Source organism: Delphinapterus leucas, chromosome 20 (genome assembly GCF_059928025.1).
Source record: "Delphinapterus leucas isolate spDelLeu-1000000601 "Yukka" chromosome 20, BTC_Dleu_Yukka2, whole genome shotgun sequence".
In the NCBI taxonomy this organism is placed as follows: Eukaryota; Metazoa; Chordata; class Mammalia; order Artiodactyla; family Monodontidae; genus Delphinapterus; species Delphinapterus leucas.
This window is the reverse complement of record NC_143148.1, coordinates 33,494,296-33,517,586: the sequence shown is the minus strand read 5'-3', so window position 1 is coordinate 33,517,586 and position 23,291 is coordinate 33,494,296. Positions and strand designations below refer to the sequence as shown.

Genomic DNA, 23,291 nt, shown 5'->3' with positions numbered 1-23,291 from the left:
TTGCTGCCCTACAATGTGCTTGTTAACCCGTTGAATATCTTCTTCGGAGAGCTGTCCATCCTAGTCTTTGCCCATTTTGTTATTGGGCTGCCTGTACCTTCTTATGAGATTCTCACAACTACATGCGCCATGTGCTTTTATTGCCCCCTATTCACAGAGGGAGAAATTGAGGCTCAGAGGGACCAAGTAACTTGTTCCAGACACGCAGCCAGTGAGAATTCCTATATCTGTCTGAATCTGTGACCTGTGCCCTTCATCATGCTTCTCCATGCCTCCCAGACAATGTTCTAGGTGTCTGTAGCTTCAACCCTGGAAATCCCACTGTGAGAGTCAGATCCAAAAGGGCCCAAAGGCCACTTGTGCCAAGATGTCCATGGAACGCTATGCACACCGAGGAAATAACGAAGATGCACCAAGGGCGGAGGAGTCCTTTTTTTGTTATTGTTGTTTTGGCAGAGTGAGCTGTGTCCAGGAACTTCAGGGAAGCAGGCCCATTTGAGGGTCCAGGGAAGTTAGCGCCGGATGACCTGGGTTTGAAGTGCTCCCCAAACCCATTCCCTCTTCCTCCTGGACACACAGCTTGGTTGTACTTCCCAGCATCCCTTGCTGTCAGGGTGGTCATGTGACTAAGTTCTGCCAATGGCACGTGGGCAGAAGTGATGAGCCCCTCTTCCTGGCCCAGCTCATAAAAAACCTTCCCACAAGCCTCTATTATCTTTTCTCATCTGCTGGATGATGGAGAGGAGACCTGGTCCTGGAGGTGGGCAGGGCCATGAGAAGGAAGCAGCCTGGGTCCTTGAATGACCACATGGATGGAAGGTTGCCCACAGACCAGGAATGCCTGATAAGACTTCGTGTGAGAAGAAAAAAACTTCTATGGAGTTGAGCCACTGAGATTTGGGGGGCTGTTTTTTGCAAGAAGTAGCATTTCCTGACTGATACACTGTCCTCTGCCTCTGTGTCCACCCTTGAAGTGGGAAGGTTGAGATTGGGTTATTGAATGAATGGATGAATATGCTGCTCAAAGATCTAGACTTGAGGACTGAATGAATGATTTCATCAGCTCCTCCTGACAAGTGGTCCCAGGCTGGACAAATGTCTGGGGTTCCCTGCTGGCACCTGCTCAGCTACTTCCCAGGTCCTCATGTCTAGCTGGGATTTCCCACCTTCTCACAGGGTGACCTTGGGCAAGCCAGCTCACATATCAATGTCAAGGGCCTCCCCACTGGGAGAGAGGGGCCATGCGTCCCCTGCCCCACCTCACAGGAACAGCACATGCCAAGGAACAAAACGGACATTGTTTGTAGAGGATTTATTTTCCAGAAGGCTTGAGGGGCAAGGGCAAGGGCAGGACAGGAGCGGAGGGAGATCCCAGAAAAATTGAAGGCCCTGTGCATGGGCAGTGGGCAGGTTAACACTTCTGGTGCCTATAGTGGGCAAATGACCTTGGGCTGCCGGTGGGACACAAGCCCCGGAAGACACTGAGTTTCATGGCCGGCAAAGCCACATTTTCTGTGACTTGGATCTGAGTCCCACAGCAATCCCATAAGGTAGGTATTCTCATTCTTAGGTGAGGCTCAGAGAGGTTAGATGGTCTCCTCAGGGTCACACAGCAACAACCACCCTGCCATACTATACCAGGCTCCCTCCGAAAGGAACAAGCACAGATACCTGGGGAACCTGTGGTCCTCAAAGCGGTGTAGATAAGTCCTAAGTCCCAGTCCTTAGCCTGGCCCCAGCCACCTGAGAACAACCTCCATCCAAGGCTCTTTCACTTAACTATACCCCACACATTCACTCCAAGGACCAGGAAATCTCTACCTTGTCCCCCTCCCACACATTTCTTAAAATTCTTCCAGTCATCCATTTGGCCTTTTAAGCATTTGCCCTCTTTTCTTATACAAATATAACTGGAGCTTATAATACCAAGCCAAGGGTGCTCATTCACCCCATAGCAGGAATTTGGTTGTCAGCTGTTTGGGGAAGGAGGAAGAGGAAATTCAGGACTCTGAAGAGGTCAGGCATGGATGTTGGAGGTTGGAGAAGCAGTAAAAAACCCAAGGGAGGCAAGAAGGTTAAAGAGGTAACATGGGGAAGAAAGGTGAATCTGGGTAAATTTGAGGCTTCCTAATGAACCCCGCCAGCCCTTCTCTAGATGACCTTGAGTCTCTGTATTGATGTGTCAGAGCCCTTGAGAGGTGGGAGACGGACATTACTTTTATTGATTCAATCTGCAGCCTCTTATTGAGGCCTGATTCTGAGCCAGGCCCTGTGCTCTGTGCCAGAGGCCAGGAGACAAAAGCAACTCCGGTGTGGATATTGGTCCAGCTGGTGGGGCTGGAGGACAAGCTCCCAGTTCCCGAGAATTCTGGGCAGACTGTGATCAGGGCTGTTAAAAGGGGGCAGAGGGCCAGGGGAAGTCTAAAAAATGACTGCTGCTTAGGTTGAGTGATGCCCTGGAGGGCTGGTGGGGTTGGACATGTGCAGAGGATGGGGAGACATTCTGGGTGTCAGGAGCAGCTCGGGAAAAGAGCCAGAAGTAGAAATGTATGACATGGGTTTGGGAGAACAGGGAGCCGGAGTCCAACATGCATGAAGGGAAATGAGGCAGGGCTGGAGGCAAAGGATAAGACCCAGATCTGGAGGGCAGGGATGCCAGGCTCAGGAGCCCTGACCTCAGCCTAGGGCAAAGGGGAGCCATGGAAGGATTTTGAGCAGGGGACTGACTGACCAGGACTGTGGACCCTCTGGCTTTGGTGGGGCAGAGGGTGGGTTGGAAGGGTAAGTGGGGAGGTGAGAGTGGCAGTTGGAGGCTTGACTGGGAGTGACAGCTGCAGACGTCAAGATCAGGGACCGCTGAGAGGGTTGTTGGTACAGGGTTTTGTCGGGGAGCAGCTGTAACAGCAGGGAGGTGGAGCTCCATGAGCCTTCCTGGAGGAGCCAAGGCCACGGTCATCAGGTCAGGGCCTGCCTCATTGGTCCAGCCTCTGGAGAATTTTCTTCACCCAGGGCAGTCTGGGATCAGCACAGATCTCTCGGTCCCTCACGGTTAGCAAGCTGGAAGGCAGAAACACCAGGGAGACAAGGAGGCGCCATTAGCATGCAGCAAGGATGCCACAGCCCCGCTGCAGAACCTTAGCAATTATGAGTCACCTGCTGTAGGCAAACACATTTCTTAAGAAGGAGAGGGGGAGATAAGCAGCAAGGACTTCCCATACCTTCAGCCCCAGCCATGAGCGCCAGGGCAGGCCAGGAAATAGAATGCCCAGGCGTCCCATAACCTTTGCTGACATTGCCTTGGGAGAGAGTATTGGGTAGTAGCCAAGAGCATGAACTTTGGAGACAGCCTATCCGGATTAGAATTCTAGCTCTGCCACATGTTAGCAAGTCCCTTAACTTCTCTGAACCTCAGTTTCCACATTTGTAAAATGGGCATGATAATTCTGGCCCAACCTCATAGGAATTTGATGAAGATATGATGAGTTAATATAAACTGGAGTGCTCAGAACAGTGCACAGCAGACAGTAGGTGATATATAATTGTGCCAGGACCTGGCCTGAACTTTTAACATTGATTTCCTTAATAAGTCCTTACAACAACCCTATGAGCCTCCAATATTCTATCTACTTAATAGCTGAAGAAAGCAAGGCCCAATGGGGTAAAGCAACTTGTCTAAGTGCCAGAGCTGGTAAGACCTGACCCATCGTGCTTGCTGTGAACGAGCATCCCCACCCAGGCCCCTCTGAGAGACCTGAGCACAGAGAGGAGAGGTGAACAATAGCCCAAGACCACATGGCAGTAGTGGGCTAAGGCTTCCACTTTTGCCAGAGCTGCAACAAACACCCCTGATCTGCGCGCGCGCGCACACACACACACGTGCACCCCCAGATGACCAATAAACAGAAAGAACAAAGAAGGCAGCAAAGCAGTGTTGATCTTGGCCACGTGGACAGCCTGCCCTGGCTGCTTTGTGACACTAGACAAGGCTCAGACCCTCTCTGAGCTTTGATCTTCTCATTCATTGAGCCACATTCTTTCTAGAATCCCTTCTGGCTCGAGATCCAATAATCACGTGTGTACCATCTCTCACTGAGCATCTGTTATATGTCAGGCATTGAGTAGTATACCTCCCACTTACTATTATTCTGCCCTGTGATACTTGAGAGGCCCCGAAACTCGCTGTGCACATTTATGCACCTGTAAAAAGGGGACTGTAGGGGCTTCCCTGGTGGCGCAGTAGTTGAGAGTCCGCCTGCCGATGCAGGGGACACGGGTTCGTGCCCCGGTCTGGGAAGATCCCGCATGCCGCGGAGCGGCTGGGCCCGTGAGCCATGGCCGCTGAGCCTGTGCGTCCGGAGCCTGTGTTCCGCAACGGGAGAGGCCACAACAGTGAGAGGCCCGCGTACCGCAAAAAAAAAAAAAAAAAAAAAAAAAGGGGACTGTAACAGTACCTGGGACTGTAACAGTACCTACTACATAGGGTTGCTTGAAGGATTAAATGAGTTAATGTTTATAAAGCGTCTATAACAGTGCCTAGCACTTAACAAGCACTCTCTACATGTTTGATTAAAGAAATAAATGGAAGTGATCACTCCCGCTATACTGATTGGGAAACTGAGGCCCAGTATTGAAGTGACCAGAACTGTGGCAGGCCTTCCTGTTTCAGCCTTCTTGTACTTTACCCACAGACCCCTCTGAGGGACGGAAGATGAGTGAGAAGGATTCAGATGAGAAGATGACAGGGCCCCAAAGGGGGTCATAAATCCCCAAGCTCAAACACCCCCCACTCTGTGGTTTGGCAGGCAGCAGCCAGAGGGGCTGCCCCAGAAAGGACAGGTCCGTCACCCAGCCAGGGGCGGGGGCAGGGGGAGGGGCAGGGGTGGGGGCAGGCTCCAGGCCGAGGAAAAGGAAGCAAAGAAGCAAAGGAGAATAAGAACCTTAGGAGAAAGCCCTAAACAAGGACCCAGGAGTCCTGGTTCCAGCCTGGGCAAACTTGAGCAAGTCACTTCTCCCCTCACCCCGCCCCAAGCCTGTTTCTCCATCTGTAAAATGGAAAGTATAGCACCTTCTTATGGGATCATTGTGAGAATTAAACAGTCATGCTCAGAACAGTGCCTGGCCCTGAGGAAGCACTTAGTGTCAGCTCTTAATATGCTCCTGGTAAGAATAGGCTGCCTCAAGTAACTGACTCCCAGGGCACTGGGGATCCAAGATGCTTCTGATGGGAGCATCTTTGCTGACTCAGCGGAACCAGGCATACTGCCCGTACCCTGAACCCTACGCTCTACGGCAGCTCTGCACTACCTATCTGCCTTGCCGGGGTGGAGCGGCCCCCTCTGCATCCTCAGAGCCTGGCACGCTGCCTGGCACATAAGAGGTGCCTGATAATATCTGTTGAATGATAACATGATATTTTTCTTGGTACACCCAAGCCTCAGCTGAGCCATCTAGTTCGGCCAAGTGCTCCCAGCTGACATCTGGAAGCTCAGCTGCATTCCTCCATCCCTGGGTGCACCTGCAGCCTCCCAGGCCCCACCCGTCAAGCTCCCCAAGGTCTTGTCTCCCCGGCTTCCTACTCACACCACGCCAGGCCTCCGGCAGGAGTCCGAAGTCCAGTAGTAGTATTTCACGAGACGCGGGGGCAGGGGGAGACGGATGTAGTCCCTGCAGCAGATGCTGTCCTCCACGTTGGCACCGTAGGGGCCTGGGGGAGAAGGGTGCTCAGGGGAGTCACAAGCTGCTCTCCCTTGGCCCGAACCTCTGGCCCAGCTTTTCTGTTATCATGTGGAAGGTTGGCGTCCAGAGGATTCTGGGCCCTCAAAGTCCCCACTCTTGGGGCCTCTGAGAAGCCGCTAAGTGCCCAAAGTCTACCCTCTGCGTTGGTCAGCTCAAGGGAGAGGGATTCAGAACGACTGGGCATCAACAATGCCCTAAGCTCTAGATGGAACCAGACACGCTGAACAGGAAGGAGCCTTAGAACCTTGTTATTCAAGTTGAGGTCTGTGGACCCACACCATCAGCATCACCTAGAAGCTTGTCAGAAAAGCTCGGTGCCTAGTCCCAGCCCTGCTGAACCAGGTGGACACTTTGAAGAACTTCCCAGGTAACCTGAGAACTTCCCTTCAGCTCACATCTACTCTAATCCCCTTCATGGTGCAAATGGTGAGGCTGAGGTCCAGAGATGGGGGAGGACTTGCCCAGATCACACAGCGTGACCCCAGAGAGTCAGGACAAGGGCTCAGGCAGAGTCCAGGCACGGAAGCCCGGGTTCGAGTCTCGCTCTGCCGTGAGTCACTTAACATCTGAGACCTAATTTCCTCCTCATACCCAGGGGGTGATAATAGTACCTACCCTATGGGGCCTGTAATGCAGGGAAGGTGCTCAGGAACCCCAATAACTGAGCAGTATTGTTCCTAGCTCCCAGACTCCCAGTCCAGTTCTCATTCCCCTACCCATCATAGGGCAGAAAAGTGTACATTGGGAAGGAAAGAGAAATCAGGAACCCAGTGTTGAGGGCAGGTGCTGGAGAAAAATGGGGCGGTGAGAGGGCAGGACTGGTTTTCCCAGGGAACATCTCTTACCGCTGCTCCTGCCTTTACCCACCCCAGCTGGCCTCCTTCAGTGGCTCCTTCTTCACATCCCAAGGCCCTACCCTTGAGTTCTCTGGAGTAGGAGACCCTGGGCCATGCCCACTACAACCCCGAGCCCAGCTGAGATAGATCCTAGGCTCCAAGCCTTCAAGACTATCCATTTAACAGATGTATAAACTGAGGTCCAGAGAAGCAATGGGACTAGCCCAAGAGCCAGTGGCAGATTGGAGTCTTCTGCTCTCAGTTCAGTGCTCTTTCTACTACATGAGGAAGATACCCCAGTATCTGACCTTGACCTCTGCAGAGAGCCCTCCCTCTTCCCAGCCTCACCTGCCTCTGTTGCTTGAAGTATCATAGCAAGGAGGATGAGGGCAGCCAGGAGTGGGGTCTGCAGGCTGGCCATACTTTTGTCCTGTGTGTCCCAGCTCAGGTGTCTACAATCGCCAAAGGACAGGAAGCTCTGGTATTTAAATGCTTGCTACACCCACAAGCCTCAGACACTCTTAGTCACCGGTGAGCCCAGAATCTCTGACATTCACGTTATGAAAGAAGAACTCCCACTTCCTCCAAAGAGAAGGAAATTCTCTGTGGCCAGGAACCACTCAAAGGGGACCCCCACCCTGACCTCCCCTCTGGGTCCCAAGAGACTTGCAAAATCCCCCTTGAGCTGGGCCTCTTGGAGGCCTGTGCTCCCTGGGGTCTGCTGGCTGTGTGGCCTTGGCCATGTCACTGGATGTCTCTGGGACTGAATTTACCCATCTAGAAATGGGAGAGATGGTTTTACAGTCCTACGTATTTACCCCAGTGGTTGTTTGTAAATCAAGTGAGAATGTGGACAGGAGCTAAATAGCCCTAAACCCTCACCTGGAACTGAGGCCCATCTTGATGAAGGGTGACCTTCATCACTGATCTGTCTTCAGAGGGAGAAGCCTATGAAGCCATTGGGTTAGTTTCTCTGCCCCATCACCGGTGTCCTCTAGGGCTTCTCACAAAGTCTCAGCTTGGGCCAGTTCATGGTCCACTCAACAGCTGTAAAGAGCTTCCACACATTTCCATCTTGCCTGTCCTTCCTTCGCAGCTGTCTCCACGCTCTTCCTCACCCAGCCCCTCCTCAATCTACCGCCATGTCCCACTGATTCTACTACCTCAGTCTGTCTCGGATCTGTCCACTTATCTCCATCCCCATTGTCCCTGCCCAGCCCAGGCCACCTCCACCTCAGGCTCAGATGCTGGCCCCTCATTCCCCTATCCACACTGCAGTGACCAGAGTGAGTAGCCCGGATTCAAAGCTGCACATGCCTCTCTCCTGCTTCAAAACCCTGCTGTGGCTCCCTGAACCCATGGCCCTGACTGTGGCCTTCAAGGCCTCCATTCCAGACACGACCCCACCACCTCTGCCCAGCTGGTCTCACTCCCCTGAGGAATCACATCCACAGTCTCAGAGTTTCTCAAAGAGGTCTGTGGCTTGTCCCTGGCCGTGAATGCCCTTGCCGCTTCTCTACCGCGTAAACTCCTACTCGTGCATCAAGAGCCATTTGAAATGTCACCTTCTAGGTAAACACATCCCCTCAGGACTCCAAAATTCTCTGAGGTGACCTAGAACGTGGACTTGAACAGACATCAGGTTTTCTTTTTCTCAATCTCCTCCCAGAAGCCAAACTCCAAGCTCTTAGAAGGTGGGGTCTCCCTTTATTTGTCTTGGCATTCCAGGGTCTACCAAGAGTGGGGTACATGGTGGGTGCTCAGAACACATCTAATGGAAGAAGAAACCCGGGCTCAGAGGAAGAGGGGCCTTGCCTGTAAGTAGATAAGCCATCCTAGAGTTCAGGACTCAGCACTCCATTTGTAGAGGGATCCATCCACTCATTCATTCTTTCATTCATTCAACAAATATTTATTGAGCCCTTGGTCGACAGAATAATGAACCGCCCCAAAATGTCCATATCTAATTCCCCAAACTTGTGAACATTGTGACCTTACATGGTAAAAAGGACTTTGCAGGTGTGTTGAAGTTAAGGTCCTTAAAACAGAGAGTCTTCCTTGGGATTTTCTTGGTGGCCCAGTGGGTAAGACTCTGTGCTCCCAATGCAAGAGGCCCGGGTTCGATCCCTGGTCGGGAAACTAGATCCCACATGCATGCCACAACTAAGAGTCTGCATGCTGCAACTAAGAAGACCGCATGCCACAACTAAAGATCCCACATGCCGCTACGAAGATCCCATGTGCCGCAGCTAAGACCCAGAGCAGCCAAAATAAATAAATATTAAAACAAAAACAAAAACAGAGGGACTTCCTGGATTCTCTGGATGGACCCAAAGCAATCACAGGGTCATTATAAGAGGGGCCAGTGAGTGGGTCAGATTCAGACAGGAGATGGGATGACAGAAGCGGAAGTCCAAATGATGTGACGCTATGTGCCTGAGAAGGTGGGAAACGCAAGGAAACAGATTCTCCCCTAGAGCTTCCAGAAGGAACACAGCCCTGCCGACACCTCAGTTTTACTCCACTGAGGCTGATTTAAAACTTCTGACCTGCTGAACCGTAAGCTAATAAATTGGTGTATTAAACCACCAAGTCATCTGTTACAGAAGCAAGAGGACAGTAATACAAGCACCTGCCACGTGCCAGGTACACTGCCAGGATCTGGGGACACAAGAGTGAATAGGTCCCTGCTCTCATGCTTACCTTGGAGACAGACAATAAACAGGCAAAAAAACACACAAAAAAACAAAACCAAATAAGGTAATGTCAGGCTGTGGTGAGTGCTGTGAAGAAAATGAAACAGAGAAAAACAGACAGTGACTGTGGGGAAGCAGGTTTGGGGAGTCAGGAGAAGACTCTGTGAGGGCTGACAGGCAAGCTGAAATTCAGAAGATACTAAGAAACCTGCCAGGGAGGAAGGGGCAAGTGCAAAGGGTGAGAGGCCTGAGCAGCTGGGGCAGAGTGGGTCAGGGAGCAGGGGGCAGCCAGATGGGAGGGGCTGCAGGCAGGGCCGGGCAGGGCCTGTTCAGCTGCAGTTCCTATGAGCCTCCTGATGGATGTGCATTGGAGGTGCACAGCATCGCCTTGGAAGACCTCTTGTCAAAAGGCATTACCCAGGGCTTCCCTGGTGGCGCAGTGGTTGGGAGTCCGCCTGCCGATACAGGGGACACGGGTTCCTACCCCGGTCCAGGAAGATCCCACATGCTGCGGAGCGGCTGGGCCCATGAGCCACGGCCGCTGAGCCTGCGCGTCCGGAGCCCATGCTCCGCAACGGGAGAAGCCACAACAGTGAGAGATCCGCGTACCGCAAAAAAAAAAAAAAAAAAGGCGTTACCCAAAGCCAGTCACAGAAGGACAAATATTGCATGATTACAACTCTGTGGGGTTCCTAGAGGAATCAGGTTCACAGAGACAGAAACTAGAATGGTGGTTACCAGGGTCTGGAGGGCAGAGGGAACGGGGAGTTAGTTTTGTGGGTTTTTTTTTTATAAACTTATTTTTGGCTGCGTTGGGTCTTCGTTGTTGCGTGCAGGCTTCCTCTAGTTGAGGTGAGCAGGGGCTACTCTTCGTTGTGGTGCACGGGCTTCTCATTGCAGTGGCTTCTCTGGTTGCAGAGCACGGGCTCTAGGAGCGCAGACTTCAGTAGTTGTGGCACATGGGCTCGGTAGTTGTGGCTCGTGGGCTCTAGAGCACAGGCGCAGTAGTTGTGGCACCCGGGCTTAGTAGCTGTGGCGCACGGGCTTAGTTGCTCCGCGGCATATGGGATCTTCCCAGACCAGGGCTCGAACCCGTGTCCCCTGCACTGGTAGGCGGATTCTTAACCACTGCACCACCAGGGAAGCCCCAGGGAGTTAGTTTTTAATGGATACAGAGTTTTGGTTTGGGAAGACGGAAGCGTTCTGGAGATGGATGGTGATGACGTTGCACAACAATATGAATGTATCTAATGCCACTGAACTGCACACTTGAAAATTATTAAAATGGTAAATTTTACATTACGTATATATTATCAGTTAAACTACTCTCTGGTCCAATGATCACGATCCTTGGTATTCACCCAAAGGAGCTGAAAACTTATGTCCTCACAAAAGCCTGTATTATAGCAGCTTTATTCACAACTGCCAAAACTTAGGAGCAACCAAGATGTCCTTCAGTAGGTGAACAGATAAAATGTGGTACATTCAGACAATGGAATTATTATTCACAGCTGAAAAGAGAAGAGCTATCAAGCCAGGGAAAGACACAGAGGAACCTTAAATGCATGTTACTAAGTGAGAGAAGCCAATCTGAAAAGGCCACAAACTATATGACTCCAACTATATGACCTTTTGGAAAAGGCAAAGCTATGGAGGCAGTAAAAAGATCAGTGGTTACCAGGGTTTAGAGGGAAGAAAAGATGAGTAGGTGGAGCGCAGAGGATTTTTAGGGCAATGAACATACTCTGTATAAGACCACAATGATGGATACACATCATTATATTTTTGTCCAAACCCATAAACTATACAACACCAAGAGAGAATAAACCATAATATAAACTATGGACTTTGGGTGATTTAGATGTGTCAAAGTAGGTTCATCATTTGTCACAAAGGTACACTCAGGTGGGGGAGGTTAATAGTGAGGGAGGCCACACCTATCTGTGGGCAGGAAGCATGTGGGAAATCTCTGTACCTTCCTCTCAATTTTGCTGTGAACCTAAAACCGCTCTAAAAAATTCAGTCTTGAAAGAAAAAAGAAAAGAAAAGGTGTAACGCAGAATCTAATCAAGCCTCTAAGTCCTAACTTCCAGTTTACAAGAAATACAGGGGCTAGAGGAAGGTGAGCCATCCCGCAAGAAAACAGACAACTCCAGAAGGTGGGGCCTTCCGGGTCTCCTACAAGACGACCGTCTGGGGATCAACAAATAGTCAATGTTCTTTTTTTAAAAATGTGGATTAGGGACATTGAAGATTAAAAGAGATTGAAGAGACATAACAGCCAAATATGTGCAATAGGTAGATTTTGATTGAATCCTAATTTTGAAAAGAGTTACAAAAGACCTTTTGGGGACAAATGAGGAAATTTAAATATTAGATGATATTAGGGCTTTATTGTTGATTTTCTTAGGTATCATAAAGATTTTAAAGGTGTGTGAGAGAATGACCTTGTTCTTAAAGATGCACTTGAAGTATTTAGGGGTGAAGTTCATGATGACCCTACTTTCAAAGAGTTCAGGTTAGAGGAAATATATGTGTGTGTGTGTGTGTGTGTGTGTGTGTGTGTGTGTGTGTGTGTGTACATATAGATGTGTGTATGTAGAGGGATATATGTGTGTATATATGTGTGCATGTGAATATACATACGCATATGCATGCATGTATTGCCTATATATGTGCATGTGTATACGTGTGTATGTGCATACACGCATGTGTGTGTTGTACACATGTGAGTGTATGTATGCACGCGTGTGGTTGTGTGTGCATGTGTATATGTATGTACGAATGTGATGTGTGCATGTGCATGTATGTATGTGTATAGGTATATCATATCCCAGAAAGAGAAAGGGAAAGACAAAGCAAACATGGCAAGATGTTAACAATGTTGCAGTGAGGTAGTGAATCATGGAACTGCTCTAACAACTTTCCTGAACGTTTTAAATGTTTCATAACAAAAGCATGGGGAGAAAAGGAAAAAAAATTTTTTTAATGTGGAAATCATCTTGTAACAATGGGTTGTCACTGGAGGACTGCGAGTGAGAGACAGAGAACCGGCCTGACGGTTCTTCATCTGCCCTCGGGGTTTCCTTACACGGGGCCCTCGTGGAGGCCCCTCCAGGGGGTGGGCCCAGGGGATCCCCCCTGGAGAGCACCTGCAACCCCAGGGACTCGGCAGGGCCCCAAGGCTTTTCTGCTGGCTCAGCCTCTGCTACCCAGCACCCCATTTCCCTGGGGCTTGGAAAGATGGTGAGCCACACGTGCAGCCATCAGGCCTTTGCTCCCCCAGGGCCCTTGGCCTCCCTGGTGCAGAAGAGGCAGGTACTGCGTTCAAGGAGCCCTGAGTTCCCAGGCAGGGCTCAAAGGACCGGCTTTCAAAGAAAGGAAAGGGGAGTTTCTCTCCCGGGGCTGAAGGCGGGGAATCACGGGCAGTTGCCAATGAAGGGGATGTTTTCCCTCCTCTTGTCAAGAGGTTGATGACGCCCTATCCTTCTGTCCTTCTACAGCACTGGCAATACATGGGAAGCTCCCAGATCAAATCATCTTTCCCCTAAACTTCCTTCTTCTTTTATTTAAATTAATTTTTGTTTATTAAAAAATACGTGAAGGTGGAAACAACCCAAGTGTCCATCGATGGATGAATGGAAAAACAAAATGTGATAGACACACACACATTGGAATATTATTCACCTTAAAAAGGAAGAAAATTGTGACATATGCTACAACATGGATGAACCTTGAGGACATTATGCTAAGTGAAATAAGCCCGTCACAGAAAGAAAAATACTGTATGATTCCCAGAGGCATCTGTGAGGTACCTAGAGGTAGTCACATTCATAGGGATCAAAAGTAGAATGCTGGTCGCCAGGGGCTGGGGGAGGAGGGAATGGGGAGTTATTGGTTGATGGGATAGAGTTTCACTTTGGGAAGATGAAAAAGTTCTGGAGATGGAATGTGGTGATGGTAGCACAACAATGTGAATATACTTAATGTCACTGAACTGTACACTTGAAAACAATTTAAATGGTAAAGCTTATGTTATGTATATATTACCTCTATAAAAATACACTTAATTACATGTAAATGTGGATTTACAGAAATGCATAGCTTATATCTGGAAAGATACACAAACAATTCATTACATTAGTTGCCCTTAAGGAGGGAAACGGGGTAGTGGATGGGGGCAGCTGCTCAGAGGAGGAAAGACTTATTTTCCACCAAATACCTTTTCGAATGATTTGAAATTATTTTCCATATGCATGACTGACCAATTCAAAAAGATAAAAATTTACATTCATACAGCCAGAAAAAGGGTAGACTGCAAAGTAATTTTCTCACCTCTGACCTCCCAACCACATTTCATTCCCCCTTCTCAGAGGCAAACAAGCTTAATGATTTCTTATTTTTCCTTCCGAAACAGTCTATGCAAGCACATATATAAAGGCATTCCTTTGAAAGAAATGGGGGAAAGGAAGGGTTCTTTCCAGTGACCATCTGGTTTTTCACTGTATGGATCTACCAAAATTCATATAGCTGGTCCCCTGATTGATGGATGTTTGGGGATTTTCCAGTCTTTTGCATTTACATAAAAATGCCGAAATAACCTTCCCTGAGCATACTCATGAGGGAGAATGCAACCGGTGGATAAATTCCTAGAAGTAGTGTCTGGGCTTTTGCTTCCACTGAGGGGCAAAGAGAAAGCCCCTGCCCTGAATAGCTGCCTCAGAGCTTCCTCTTTTCAGCAAAGGCGAGGGGCCCCAGGAGAGAGCTCCACGTGGGGCTGGGAGGACCACCCCAGGCTCCTGATTTCTGAGCAGCTAGGAGCCAGAGTTTTCTCGGGGACATCCTGCCATCCATCTACTTGGCAGGGAGGAGATCAGCACCCCAAGTTGCCCACAAATGGAAGGAAGGATGAGCACTTTTATCTGAGGGCCTGGGCCAGACAAGTGGACTCTGAGGCAACGGGGAAATCCTGGGATGGAGAGAGAGGGGTGGGGAGGAAGAAGTAAAAGACTTTGGCGTTAATTGGCCACAATGGCAACCACTACAGTAATAGGAGGAAGAAGAAGGAGGAGGAAGGGGAGGTGAAGAAGAAGGAGAAGAAGAAGAAGAAGAAAAGACGACAGCAGCCCATTGGTACTTACTGAGCGCCAGATGTACTGTGTCTTGCGTTTTACACCAACTATCTCATCGTCTTCCCCCAGCCGCACTTAGAAGGGGCCACCATCAACATCGTCATTTTTCAGAGAAGGAAACTGAGACTTAGATTCCACACCCAGTGAGTGGTGGAGCCTGAATCTGCGCTCAGGTCTGATGCCAGAGTCGAGGTGCACAGTGACCACTCATCGTTGCAGCCATGATCAGACTAGGAATAGAGGCACCCGTGAGAGTAACAAGCCCCGTCAGACGGGCTCGTTAGATCGACTGAGAGTCCATCTCAGGTGGGTGCAGCCGGCGTTACTGTAAGTCCCCTCAGATGAGGAACCAAGGCTCAGAGAATAGAAGTCATCTGCTGGGACCACACCGGATTGGATCCTAGGTTTTTTGGTTTTGTTTTGCTTTTTGGCCGCGCTGCACACAGGATCTTAGTTCTCTGACCAAGGATCAAACACACGCCCCCCGCAGTGGAAGCGCAGAGTCTTAACCATTGGACCACCAGGGAAGTCCCCGGTTTTGTTTTTTAATTGAGATATAATTCACATACTATGAAATTCACCCTTGTAAAGGATGTATATAATTCAGTGGTTTTTAATATATTCACAAGGTGTATATCCATTTCCGCTATCTAAATCCAAAACATTTTCATCACCTCAAAAAGAAACACAGTACCCATTAGCAGTCACTTTCCATTTCCCCCTCTCCCCAAACCCTGACAACCACTAGTCTACTTTCTGTCTCTATGAGTTTGCCTTTTGTGGACATTTCATATAGACAGAATCATGCAGTAGGCGGAATTTTGTGTCTTTCTTTCACTTAACCTGTTTTCAAGGTTCATCCATATTGTGGCATGTATCAGTACTTCATTCGTTTTTATGACTGAATAATATTTCCTTATGGATACATCATATTCTGTTTATCCATTTATCCACTGATGGCCATTTGAGTTGTTTCTACCTTTTGGCTGTTATGAGTAATGCTGCTATAAACATCTGTGTACAGATTTTTCTGTGAACATATGTTTTCAACTATTTTGAGTATATAAGTAGGAATAGAATTTCTAGGTCATACGGTAATTCTATGTTTAACTTTTTGAGGACCTGCCAGACTATTTCCAAGGAGGATCTACCATTTTATGCTCCCATCAACAATGTATGAGGGTTCCCATTTTTCAATTTTCTTGCCAACTCTTGTTATTGTCTGCGTTTTTGGTTATAGCCATCCTGGTGGGTATGAAGTGGGATGTCATTGTGGGGTTTTTGTGTGTGTGTGTGTGTGTGTTTGCGGGCCTCTCACTGTTGTGGCCTCTCCCGTTGCAGAGCACAGGCTCCGGACGCGCAGGCTCAGCGGCCATGGCTCACGGGCCCAGCCGCTCCACAGCATGTGGGATCTTCCCGGATCAGGGCATGAACCCGTGTCCCCTGTATCGGGAGGCGGACTCTCAACCACTGCACCACCACGGAAGCCCAGTCATTGTGGTTTTGATTCACATTTTCCTAATGACTAATGATGTTGAGCATCTTATATGCATATTGGCTACTTGTATATCTTCTTCAGAAAAATGTCTATTCATATCCTTTGCCCATTTTTAAATTGGGTTGCTTATATTTTTGTTGTTGTGTTGTAGCAGTTTTTTATGTATCCTGATATTAGATCCTTATTTTCTCCAGTCTGTCTTTTTTTTTTAATTAATTAATTTTTATTTTTGGCGGTGTCGGGTCTTTGTTGCCGCGTGTAGGCTTTCTCTAGCTGTGGCGCACGGGGGCTACTCTTTGTTTATGTGCGTGGGCTTCTCACTGCAATGGCTTCTCTTGTTGCGGAGCACGCGTTCTAGGTGCATGGGCTTCAGTAGTTGTGGCACGCGGGCTCAGTAGTTGTGGCCTGCGGGCTCTAGAGCTCAGGCTCAGTAGTTGTTGTTCATGGTCTTAGTTGCTCCGCGGCATGTGGGGTCTTCCCAGACCAGGGCTTGAACCCGTGTCCCCTGCATTGGCAGGCGGATTCTTAACCACTGTATCACCAGGGAAGTCCCTGGCTTGTCTTTTTACTTTATTGATAGTGTTCTTTGGAGCACAAAAGTTTTAAATTTTGATGACGTCAATTTATTTTTTCTTTGGTTACTTGTGCCCTAGGTGTCATATATAAGAAACCATTGCCTAAACCAAGGACATGAAGATTTATCCTTATGTTTTCTTCTAAGAGCTTTATAGTTTTAGCTCTTACATTTCCATTTTTGATTCAATTGGGGGTAATTTTTGTATCTTATGTGAGGTAGGGGTCCAACTTCATTCTTTGCATGTAGCTATCCAGTCCCAGTATCATTTGCTGAATAGACCCTTCTTTCTCCATTGAATTGTCTTGGCACCCTTGTTGAAAATCAATTGCCCCTAAATGTATGATGTCATTTCTGGACTCTCAGTTCTAATCCACTGATCTGTTTGTCCATCCTTGTGCCAGTACTACACTGTTTTGATTACCATACTTTATAATAATACACTCAGGTTCTTTTTTTTTTTTTCAAGTGAAATCTTTCAAACATACAAAAAATTAAAATAAATCTGAGAACCCACAACCTAGATTTAACAGCAGTTGATATTTTGCTGTGTTTTGGTTCAGCATTTTTTTTTTCATTAAGAAGTAAAATATTTTAGATACAACCAAAGCTATTTTATTCCCACCCCCACCCATCTCCCCTCCCTCTGTCTCCATGGGTAACCACAAAACCATCACTCTGAAGCTGCTAGGGGTCCTTCCTTGGATACCATTATCCTATTATAGCCTTATAATATATTATAGCATTGTTTTGTGGGTCTTAATATTTTATGTAAGTAGCATCGTACTGAATGTAACCTTTTACAACTTGCTTATTTCATTCAAGTTTATGTTCGTAAGATTTTTTTCCATGTTGATCCATGTGGATCTAGTACATTCATTTTCACTGTTGTGAAAATGAACTAGCTCTATTTTGAACCAATCGATTGTTTATTTATCCATTCCCCTGGCAGCGGACATTTAGGTTGTTTCCAGATGTTGACTATTACTGAGAGTTCTGTAATGAATGGACACCCTTGCCTGTGTCTTCCTGTTCTCTTCATCTTTTTGCTCACGTTTTTGCTCTAAGCTGGGTTCTCTCCTGAGGACTCTGCTTCCCCTGTGGATTCTGCTTCCCTTGCAGCTTTCTTAGCAGTCGCTGTTCTCTCCCTGAGGACCGTCATACCACAAGACTGGGATAGGATAGGCATCCTCTTTGCTCTTCATAGCTACTTCCAAGCCAGCCATTCTTCCTCTCTTCTCCCTAAAACCCCCAGATTCTTTGACATGCATGTCACCAGAGTCTCCATCCATTACCTACCCCTTGTGGCAGCCATGTACAACCCTAGTCACTCCCTCTCCTTCACTGATAATTTTAGCTCCCAGCTCATGGTCATTCCCTCTAGCATGATTCTGTCATAGACATAACCAGCCTCTCAGTTCTATGACCATCTCTCCTCCAATAAGCTTATCCTCCACCTACCTCAGCCCCTCACTTCCAAGGTCACATCTTGACCATATCATTACCAGTAACTGCAGTTGCATAATCTCAGTTTCACACACCCCACTCTCTAACTACCATCATCTCTCAGCCCAGCTCATCATTTTGAGTATCCAATTTCAACTATCCTTCCACCGTACCCAAACTGATCCTATCTCTTTTCCCCACTCAGGTCCTTGCTTCTCTCCTAATTCAACTCAACTTCCCTGGTCTTTCATTACAAGCATCATTTACCTATACCCTCAACTCTCTTGCCCAAATAACTTCAACTCCCATTCTTGCTACCTCCTGACAAATCCAAGACCAGGTGGAAACCCAACTCTTCACCCACTGCGCCTGCACCAGTGCAGCTGAACATGGCTGGAGAGAAGTAACCAGTCATGCTAACTGAAAATTCAAGATCACTAATCTCTTGAGGTCCTTCCATACTGCCCCAAAGTCCTGCTACGTCTTCCTGGCTTGTTTGCTTTCCCATTCTCCTACACTATTTCATTCTTTCTTCTCTCCACTCAAACCTTTGACCCCTTTTCCTTGATCGTTACTCTCAACTGATGACCCTGATTCCTATTTCCCTGAGAAAAGAGAAGTTACCAGAAGAGCACACTCGCCTGCAACTACTGCATCTACCCATGGACATACATCTTCCTTGCTCCTGACTAATCTCTCTTACTCAAGGACATCACTCCTCAGTTCTCCCATTCTTTCCTGCATCATCAATTTCCCCCTCTGTACTGTATCATTCTCATCTGTGTGCAACATACCCTTATTTCCCCCATCTTAAGAAAACAGTGCCTTGACCACACATCCATCTCCAGATACTGCACTTTTATAGTAAAACTCAAAAGAATAGTCTATGCTTGCTGTCTCCAATTCCCCTTGTCCTAGGCTCTCCATTCCCATCCTGATTCCAAAGATTCCTTTGGAATCCCCTGTGATGGCAGATTCATGAGAGGAAGATCCACTTCAGAGAGGGGAGGGGGAGATGAAGCTCTGGAGCACACTGTATTTTGAAGGTATTGACAGAGACGTAAGAAAATATCTTTGGTTTATGGGGGACGGAGAAATTGTTAAACATGTGGAGGATATAAAATGTCTTTTGTGGTTAAAAAAACTGTTGGAATTAGGTAAACTAACATGTATTAGATGATGGAACACTAGATGCTGTAACAAACAAACCCCAAATTACATAACAGCTCAGACATGATAAAAGTTGACTTCCCACCACACAGAGTCCAAAATGGGTATTCCTGATTAATGGGGCAGCTTTCCCCTTAGTGATGATTCAGGGACCCAGGCTCCTTCCGTCTGTGTCTCTACTGTTAGCAGGTTACTGTGCTCATCCACAGGAAGCCAAGGAAGGGAAAATAGAGCAGGGCGTGAAGCACGGGAGGATTTTATGGTCCAGACCTGGACGTTGGGGGGCATCAGCTCTGCTAACATTCCATTGGCCAGAATTCAGACACATGGCCTCACTGAACCTCAGGAAAGGCTGAGAAACTATCTAGCTGGCTGCCCAAGAAGAAAAGGAAACAGCCTTGATGAAGAGTCAGCTAGTCTTTGCAAATGATGGAAGTCTCCAAGGGCTTCCAGTGAGCAGGCAAGAAAAAGATGATTCAATCTCCAGCACCTTATCCTGAATGAACAGCTTGCTCTGGCCTGGATTCAGAGAGGAAGTCCCATTGTGAAACCACATTTGCTTTTTTCTAGGAAGAAATCTCTTAGAAAAACAAACAATTCTAACATTCCATTGATCTCTTCTGCCATTTGATGTGTTTTGTGGGTTTCCAATTTGTTTTTTCAGTGTTCCATAAAAACAAGAGGTACCTTAAAGCCTGTAGGGTGTGACTAGAGTGGCTATACCCTAAGACTTGGACACTGGCATGGCTCCACTTCCAACTGGCAGCAAAAGCTTGACTACCAAGCCTCATGCTCCTGGGGCTCAGGATCCAGTGCTGTGAAACGGGGATTAGTAACGCTTGCCACTGCCATGTTGTTGGGGAATCAAAGATCTGCTCGTTCTCTGCTCCAAATGATCCTCACAACAGCCCTTTGGAGTTAAAAGGGCATGAATGGCCATCGCTCATTTCACAGATGGGGAAAGTCTGAGCTGGAGAGGTGACATGACTGGCCCAGGAAAACCCCAATTCACAGTCCCTAGATAAGAGGTGGTGGCTTGTGATTTGTTTTCCCTGATGCCTGGTGATCTCTTCAAAAAGGGGGGACTACAGAGAAGTAGAGGGGGAACTAAGGGCATCTGGAATCCCCAGAAGCCTTCAGGTAGGAGGATGACCTAAATTAGTATTGATTCCCTGGCCAATAGCTGCCTTTTTGAGGAGAGGATCCTCCAGGAGGAACCATGAAGGAAAGAGACCCTCCTTTTGCATTCTTTTATTCTGAGTTCCAGGTAGTTACTGCCCCAGGTATGCTGTATTTACTGCATGGGTCTGTACCCCTTATCTGGAAAGGGAGAGTGATTTAAAAAAATAAGTGACGAAATGTTAACCATGAATCAGGGTGATGGGAATACAGGAATGCTTCATACTATTTTTGCAAGATTGCTGTAAGTTTGAAATTACTTCAAAACAAAAAGTAAAAAATAAATCAGAAGATTATAAGCACCTACAAGCCCCCTCATGACCTCTTCCAATCACTACCTCCTCAAGGGAAGCCACAATTCTGACTCCGAATATCTAGACCAGTTTTTCTGAGTCATGTAGAAATCATTCTTTTGTGTCTGACTTCTTTCATTCAAAACTGTGTTTATGAGATTTAGCCATGTTGTTGCCTTTTTTCAGCTCACTCATTCTCATTCCTTTATAGCATTCCATTGTAAGAATTTATCATATAGGGGTGGGACTTCCAGAATGACTGAGAACCTCTAAAAACGCTCACCCGAAAAGTACAATGATAAAACTATGCAAAATGGCCCAAAGCAACCATTTGAAAACTGGAAGTTTATCAAAATCATATGTGGTAGGCAGAATAATGGCCTCCCAAAGATGTTCATGTCCTAATCCCTGGAACCTCTGAATATGTTTTTATATGGCAAGCAGGAATTAAGACTGAGGATGGAATTAAGCTTGTTAATCAGCTGACCATAAAATAAAGAGACAATCCTGGGTTATCTGAGTAGGCCCAGTGTAATTGCAATGGTTTCTTAAATGTGGAAGAGGGAAGCAGTGTAAGAAAGACTTGACTGGTCCATTACTGGCTTTGAAGATGGAAGAGGACCACAAGCCATGGAATGCGGGCAGCCTCTAGAAGATGGAAAAGGCAAAGAAATGGATTCTCCTCTAGGGCCTCCAGAAGGAAGGTAGCCCTGTTGACACCTTGATTTTAATGAGACCCATTTTATATTTCTGACCCACAGAACTGTAAGATAATACATTTTTATAATTTTAAGCCACTAAGTTTGCGATAATTTGATATAGAAGCAATAAAAAACTAATACATCATATAAGAAATTGAGAAATGTTTACTCAAGAAAATCTACTGAACCCTAGTAAGAAGAGTATGAGTCTGTGGTGTTCAGCTTGAGGCTATGCCCATCTTTCTCCTCCCCTCAGCTTCATAGTATAGAAAGGGGTGGCTTTATTGGCTCAGAGTGCAGAAAATTCCATGCCCAGAGGCATTATCGAAAACAATAGTGGTCTCAGTGCCACACAATCAGAGAGGCAAATATCAAAGCTAGCCTGAGGTCTCAATACTGGCTGGGAAAAGCAGTAGACCAACAGACCAGCCAGAAGTTTAACAGGGAGGTCTGGGGAATGAGACAGCCCAAGTTCTTCTCAGTAAGATTCTACTTATCTCTGAGAGTCTGCAGGCTATGTGCATGTGAAAGTCTGCACACATCTCAGAAGATATTGGAGAAGGTTCTAGTGAGCTACGCAGCACGAGCTTAAAACACAGGAGTTAAAATCTGGAGTAGACTTGTAAACTAGCTGCACCCCGAAAACACAAACAGGTCATTCAGCAAAGGGTAGAAGCCTTACTGGCTCAAGATGTTTAAGCACAACTTCTGACCAACCATTGGCTAACAATCAAGGAATGCTGACCCGAGTACCAGGTTTAAAAATAAAAAAAACAAGAATAAAATATAACTGAGCAGAGACATCAGCAGTCACATGCTCTGGGGGAAACAAAATCTATAGAATTAGTCCAGACAAGTCACCAAAAAAAGAAACAAACAACAATAAACAGCCCCAGTGGTGGGGAAAGGGTAACAGAATCCAGAGTTGGTGCAATATATGATCTACAACAGCTAGCTATTAACAAAAAATTACAAGACACGCAAATAAACAAACAAAAAAAGTGACCCATACCTAAGAAACAAAACAGTCAATAGAAATTTTCTTTGGGGGGGATCCGGATGTTAGAATTAGAAGACAAAGTTGTCAAAGCAGCTGTTGTAAACATATTCAAAGAACTAAAAGAGACCAAGTTTAAAGAATTAAAGGAAAATATTGGGACAAAGACTTATCAAATAGAAAATAATAACGAAGACAAAGAAATTTTTTTTTTTTAAAAAAAGAACCAGTAGGATCTGAAAAGTGTAATAACTAAAATGAAAATTTCACCAGAGGGGCTCAAAATCAAAATTGAGCTGGCAGAATAAAGAATCAGTGAACTTAAGGACAGATCAATATGTTATCCAATCTGAATAATGCAAGAAAAAAAATGAAGGAAAATGAACAGAATTTCAGAAATCTGTGGGACACCATCAATAGTAACAACATTTGTTCAATGGGCATTTCAGAAGGAGAGAGGGCTTCCCAGGTGGTGCAGTGGTTAAGAATCTGCCTGTCAATGCAGAGGACACAGGTTCAAGCCCTGGTCCGGGAAGATCCCACATTCTGTGGAGCAACTAAGCCAGTGCGCCACAACTACTGAGCCTGCAGTCTAGAGCCTGTGAGCCACAACTACTGAGCCTGCATGCTGCAACTACTGAAGCCCGTGTGCCTAGAGCCCGTGCTCCACAACAAGAGAAGCCACCGCAATGAGAAGCCTGCACACTGCAAAGAAGAGTAGCCCCCGCTCGCCGCAACTAGAGAAAGCCTGCACGCAGCAACAAAGACCCAGTGCAGCCAAAAATAAATAAAAATAACTAAATAAAATTTAAAAATAAATTTTAAAAAATCATGATAAAAGTGTACTGTTGGGCTTATGACATACAAAGATGTAATATATGTAACAGTAATAGCGTGAAGGAGGGAGGTGAGTTATACTGGTGTAAGGAAAGTACACTAGGAATTACCCTGAATTCACAGGAAGAAATGAAGACTACCAGAAATCATAAATACGTAGGTTAATTTAAAACCATTATAAATATATATTTTCTCT

At 46.9% G+C, this 23,291-nt stretch overlaps 1 protein-coding gene across 1 annotated transcript; it reads right to left on the bottom strand.

Moving 5' to 3' along the window:
- Window positions 1–1,297: 1,297 nt before the first annotated feature.
- CCL22 (C-C motif chemokine ligand 22) lies at window positions 1,298–7,073 on the bottom strand. The gene is made up of 3 exons (XM_022555882.2): window positions 6,921–7,073; window positions 5,581–5,704; window positions 1,298–3,057 (listed from the first exon to the last, which is right to left on the bottom strand). The coding sequence occupies exons 1-3, from the start codon at window positions 6,991–6,993 to the stop codon at window positions 2,973–2,975; spliced, it is 282 nt and encodes a 93-aa protein (XP_022411590.2). The 5' UTR covers window positions 6,994–7,073; the 3' UTR covers window positions 1,298–2,972.
- Window positions 7,074–23,291: the final 16,218 nt, after the last annotated feature.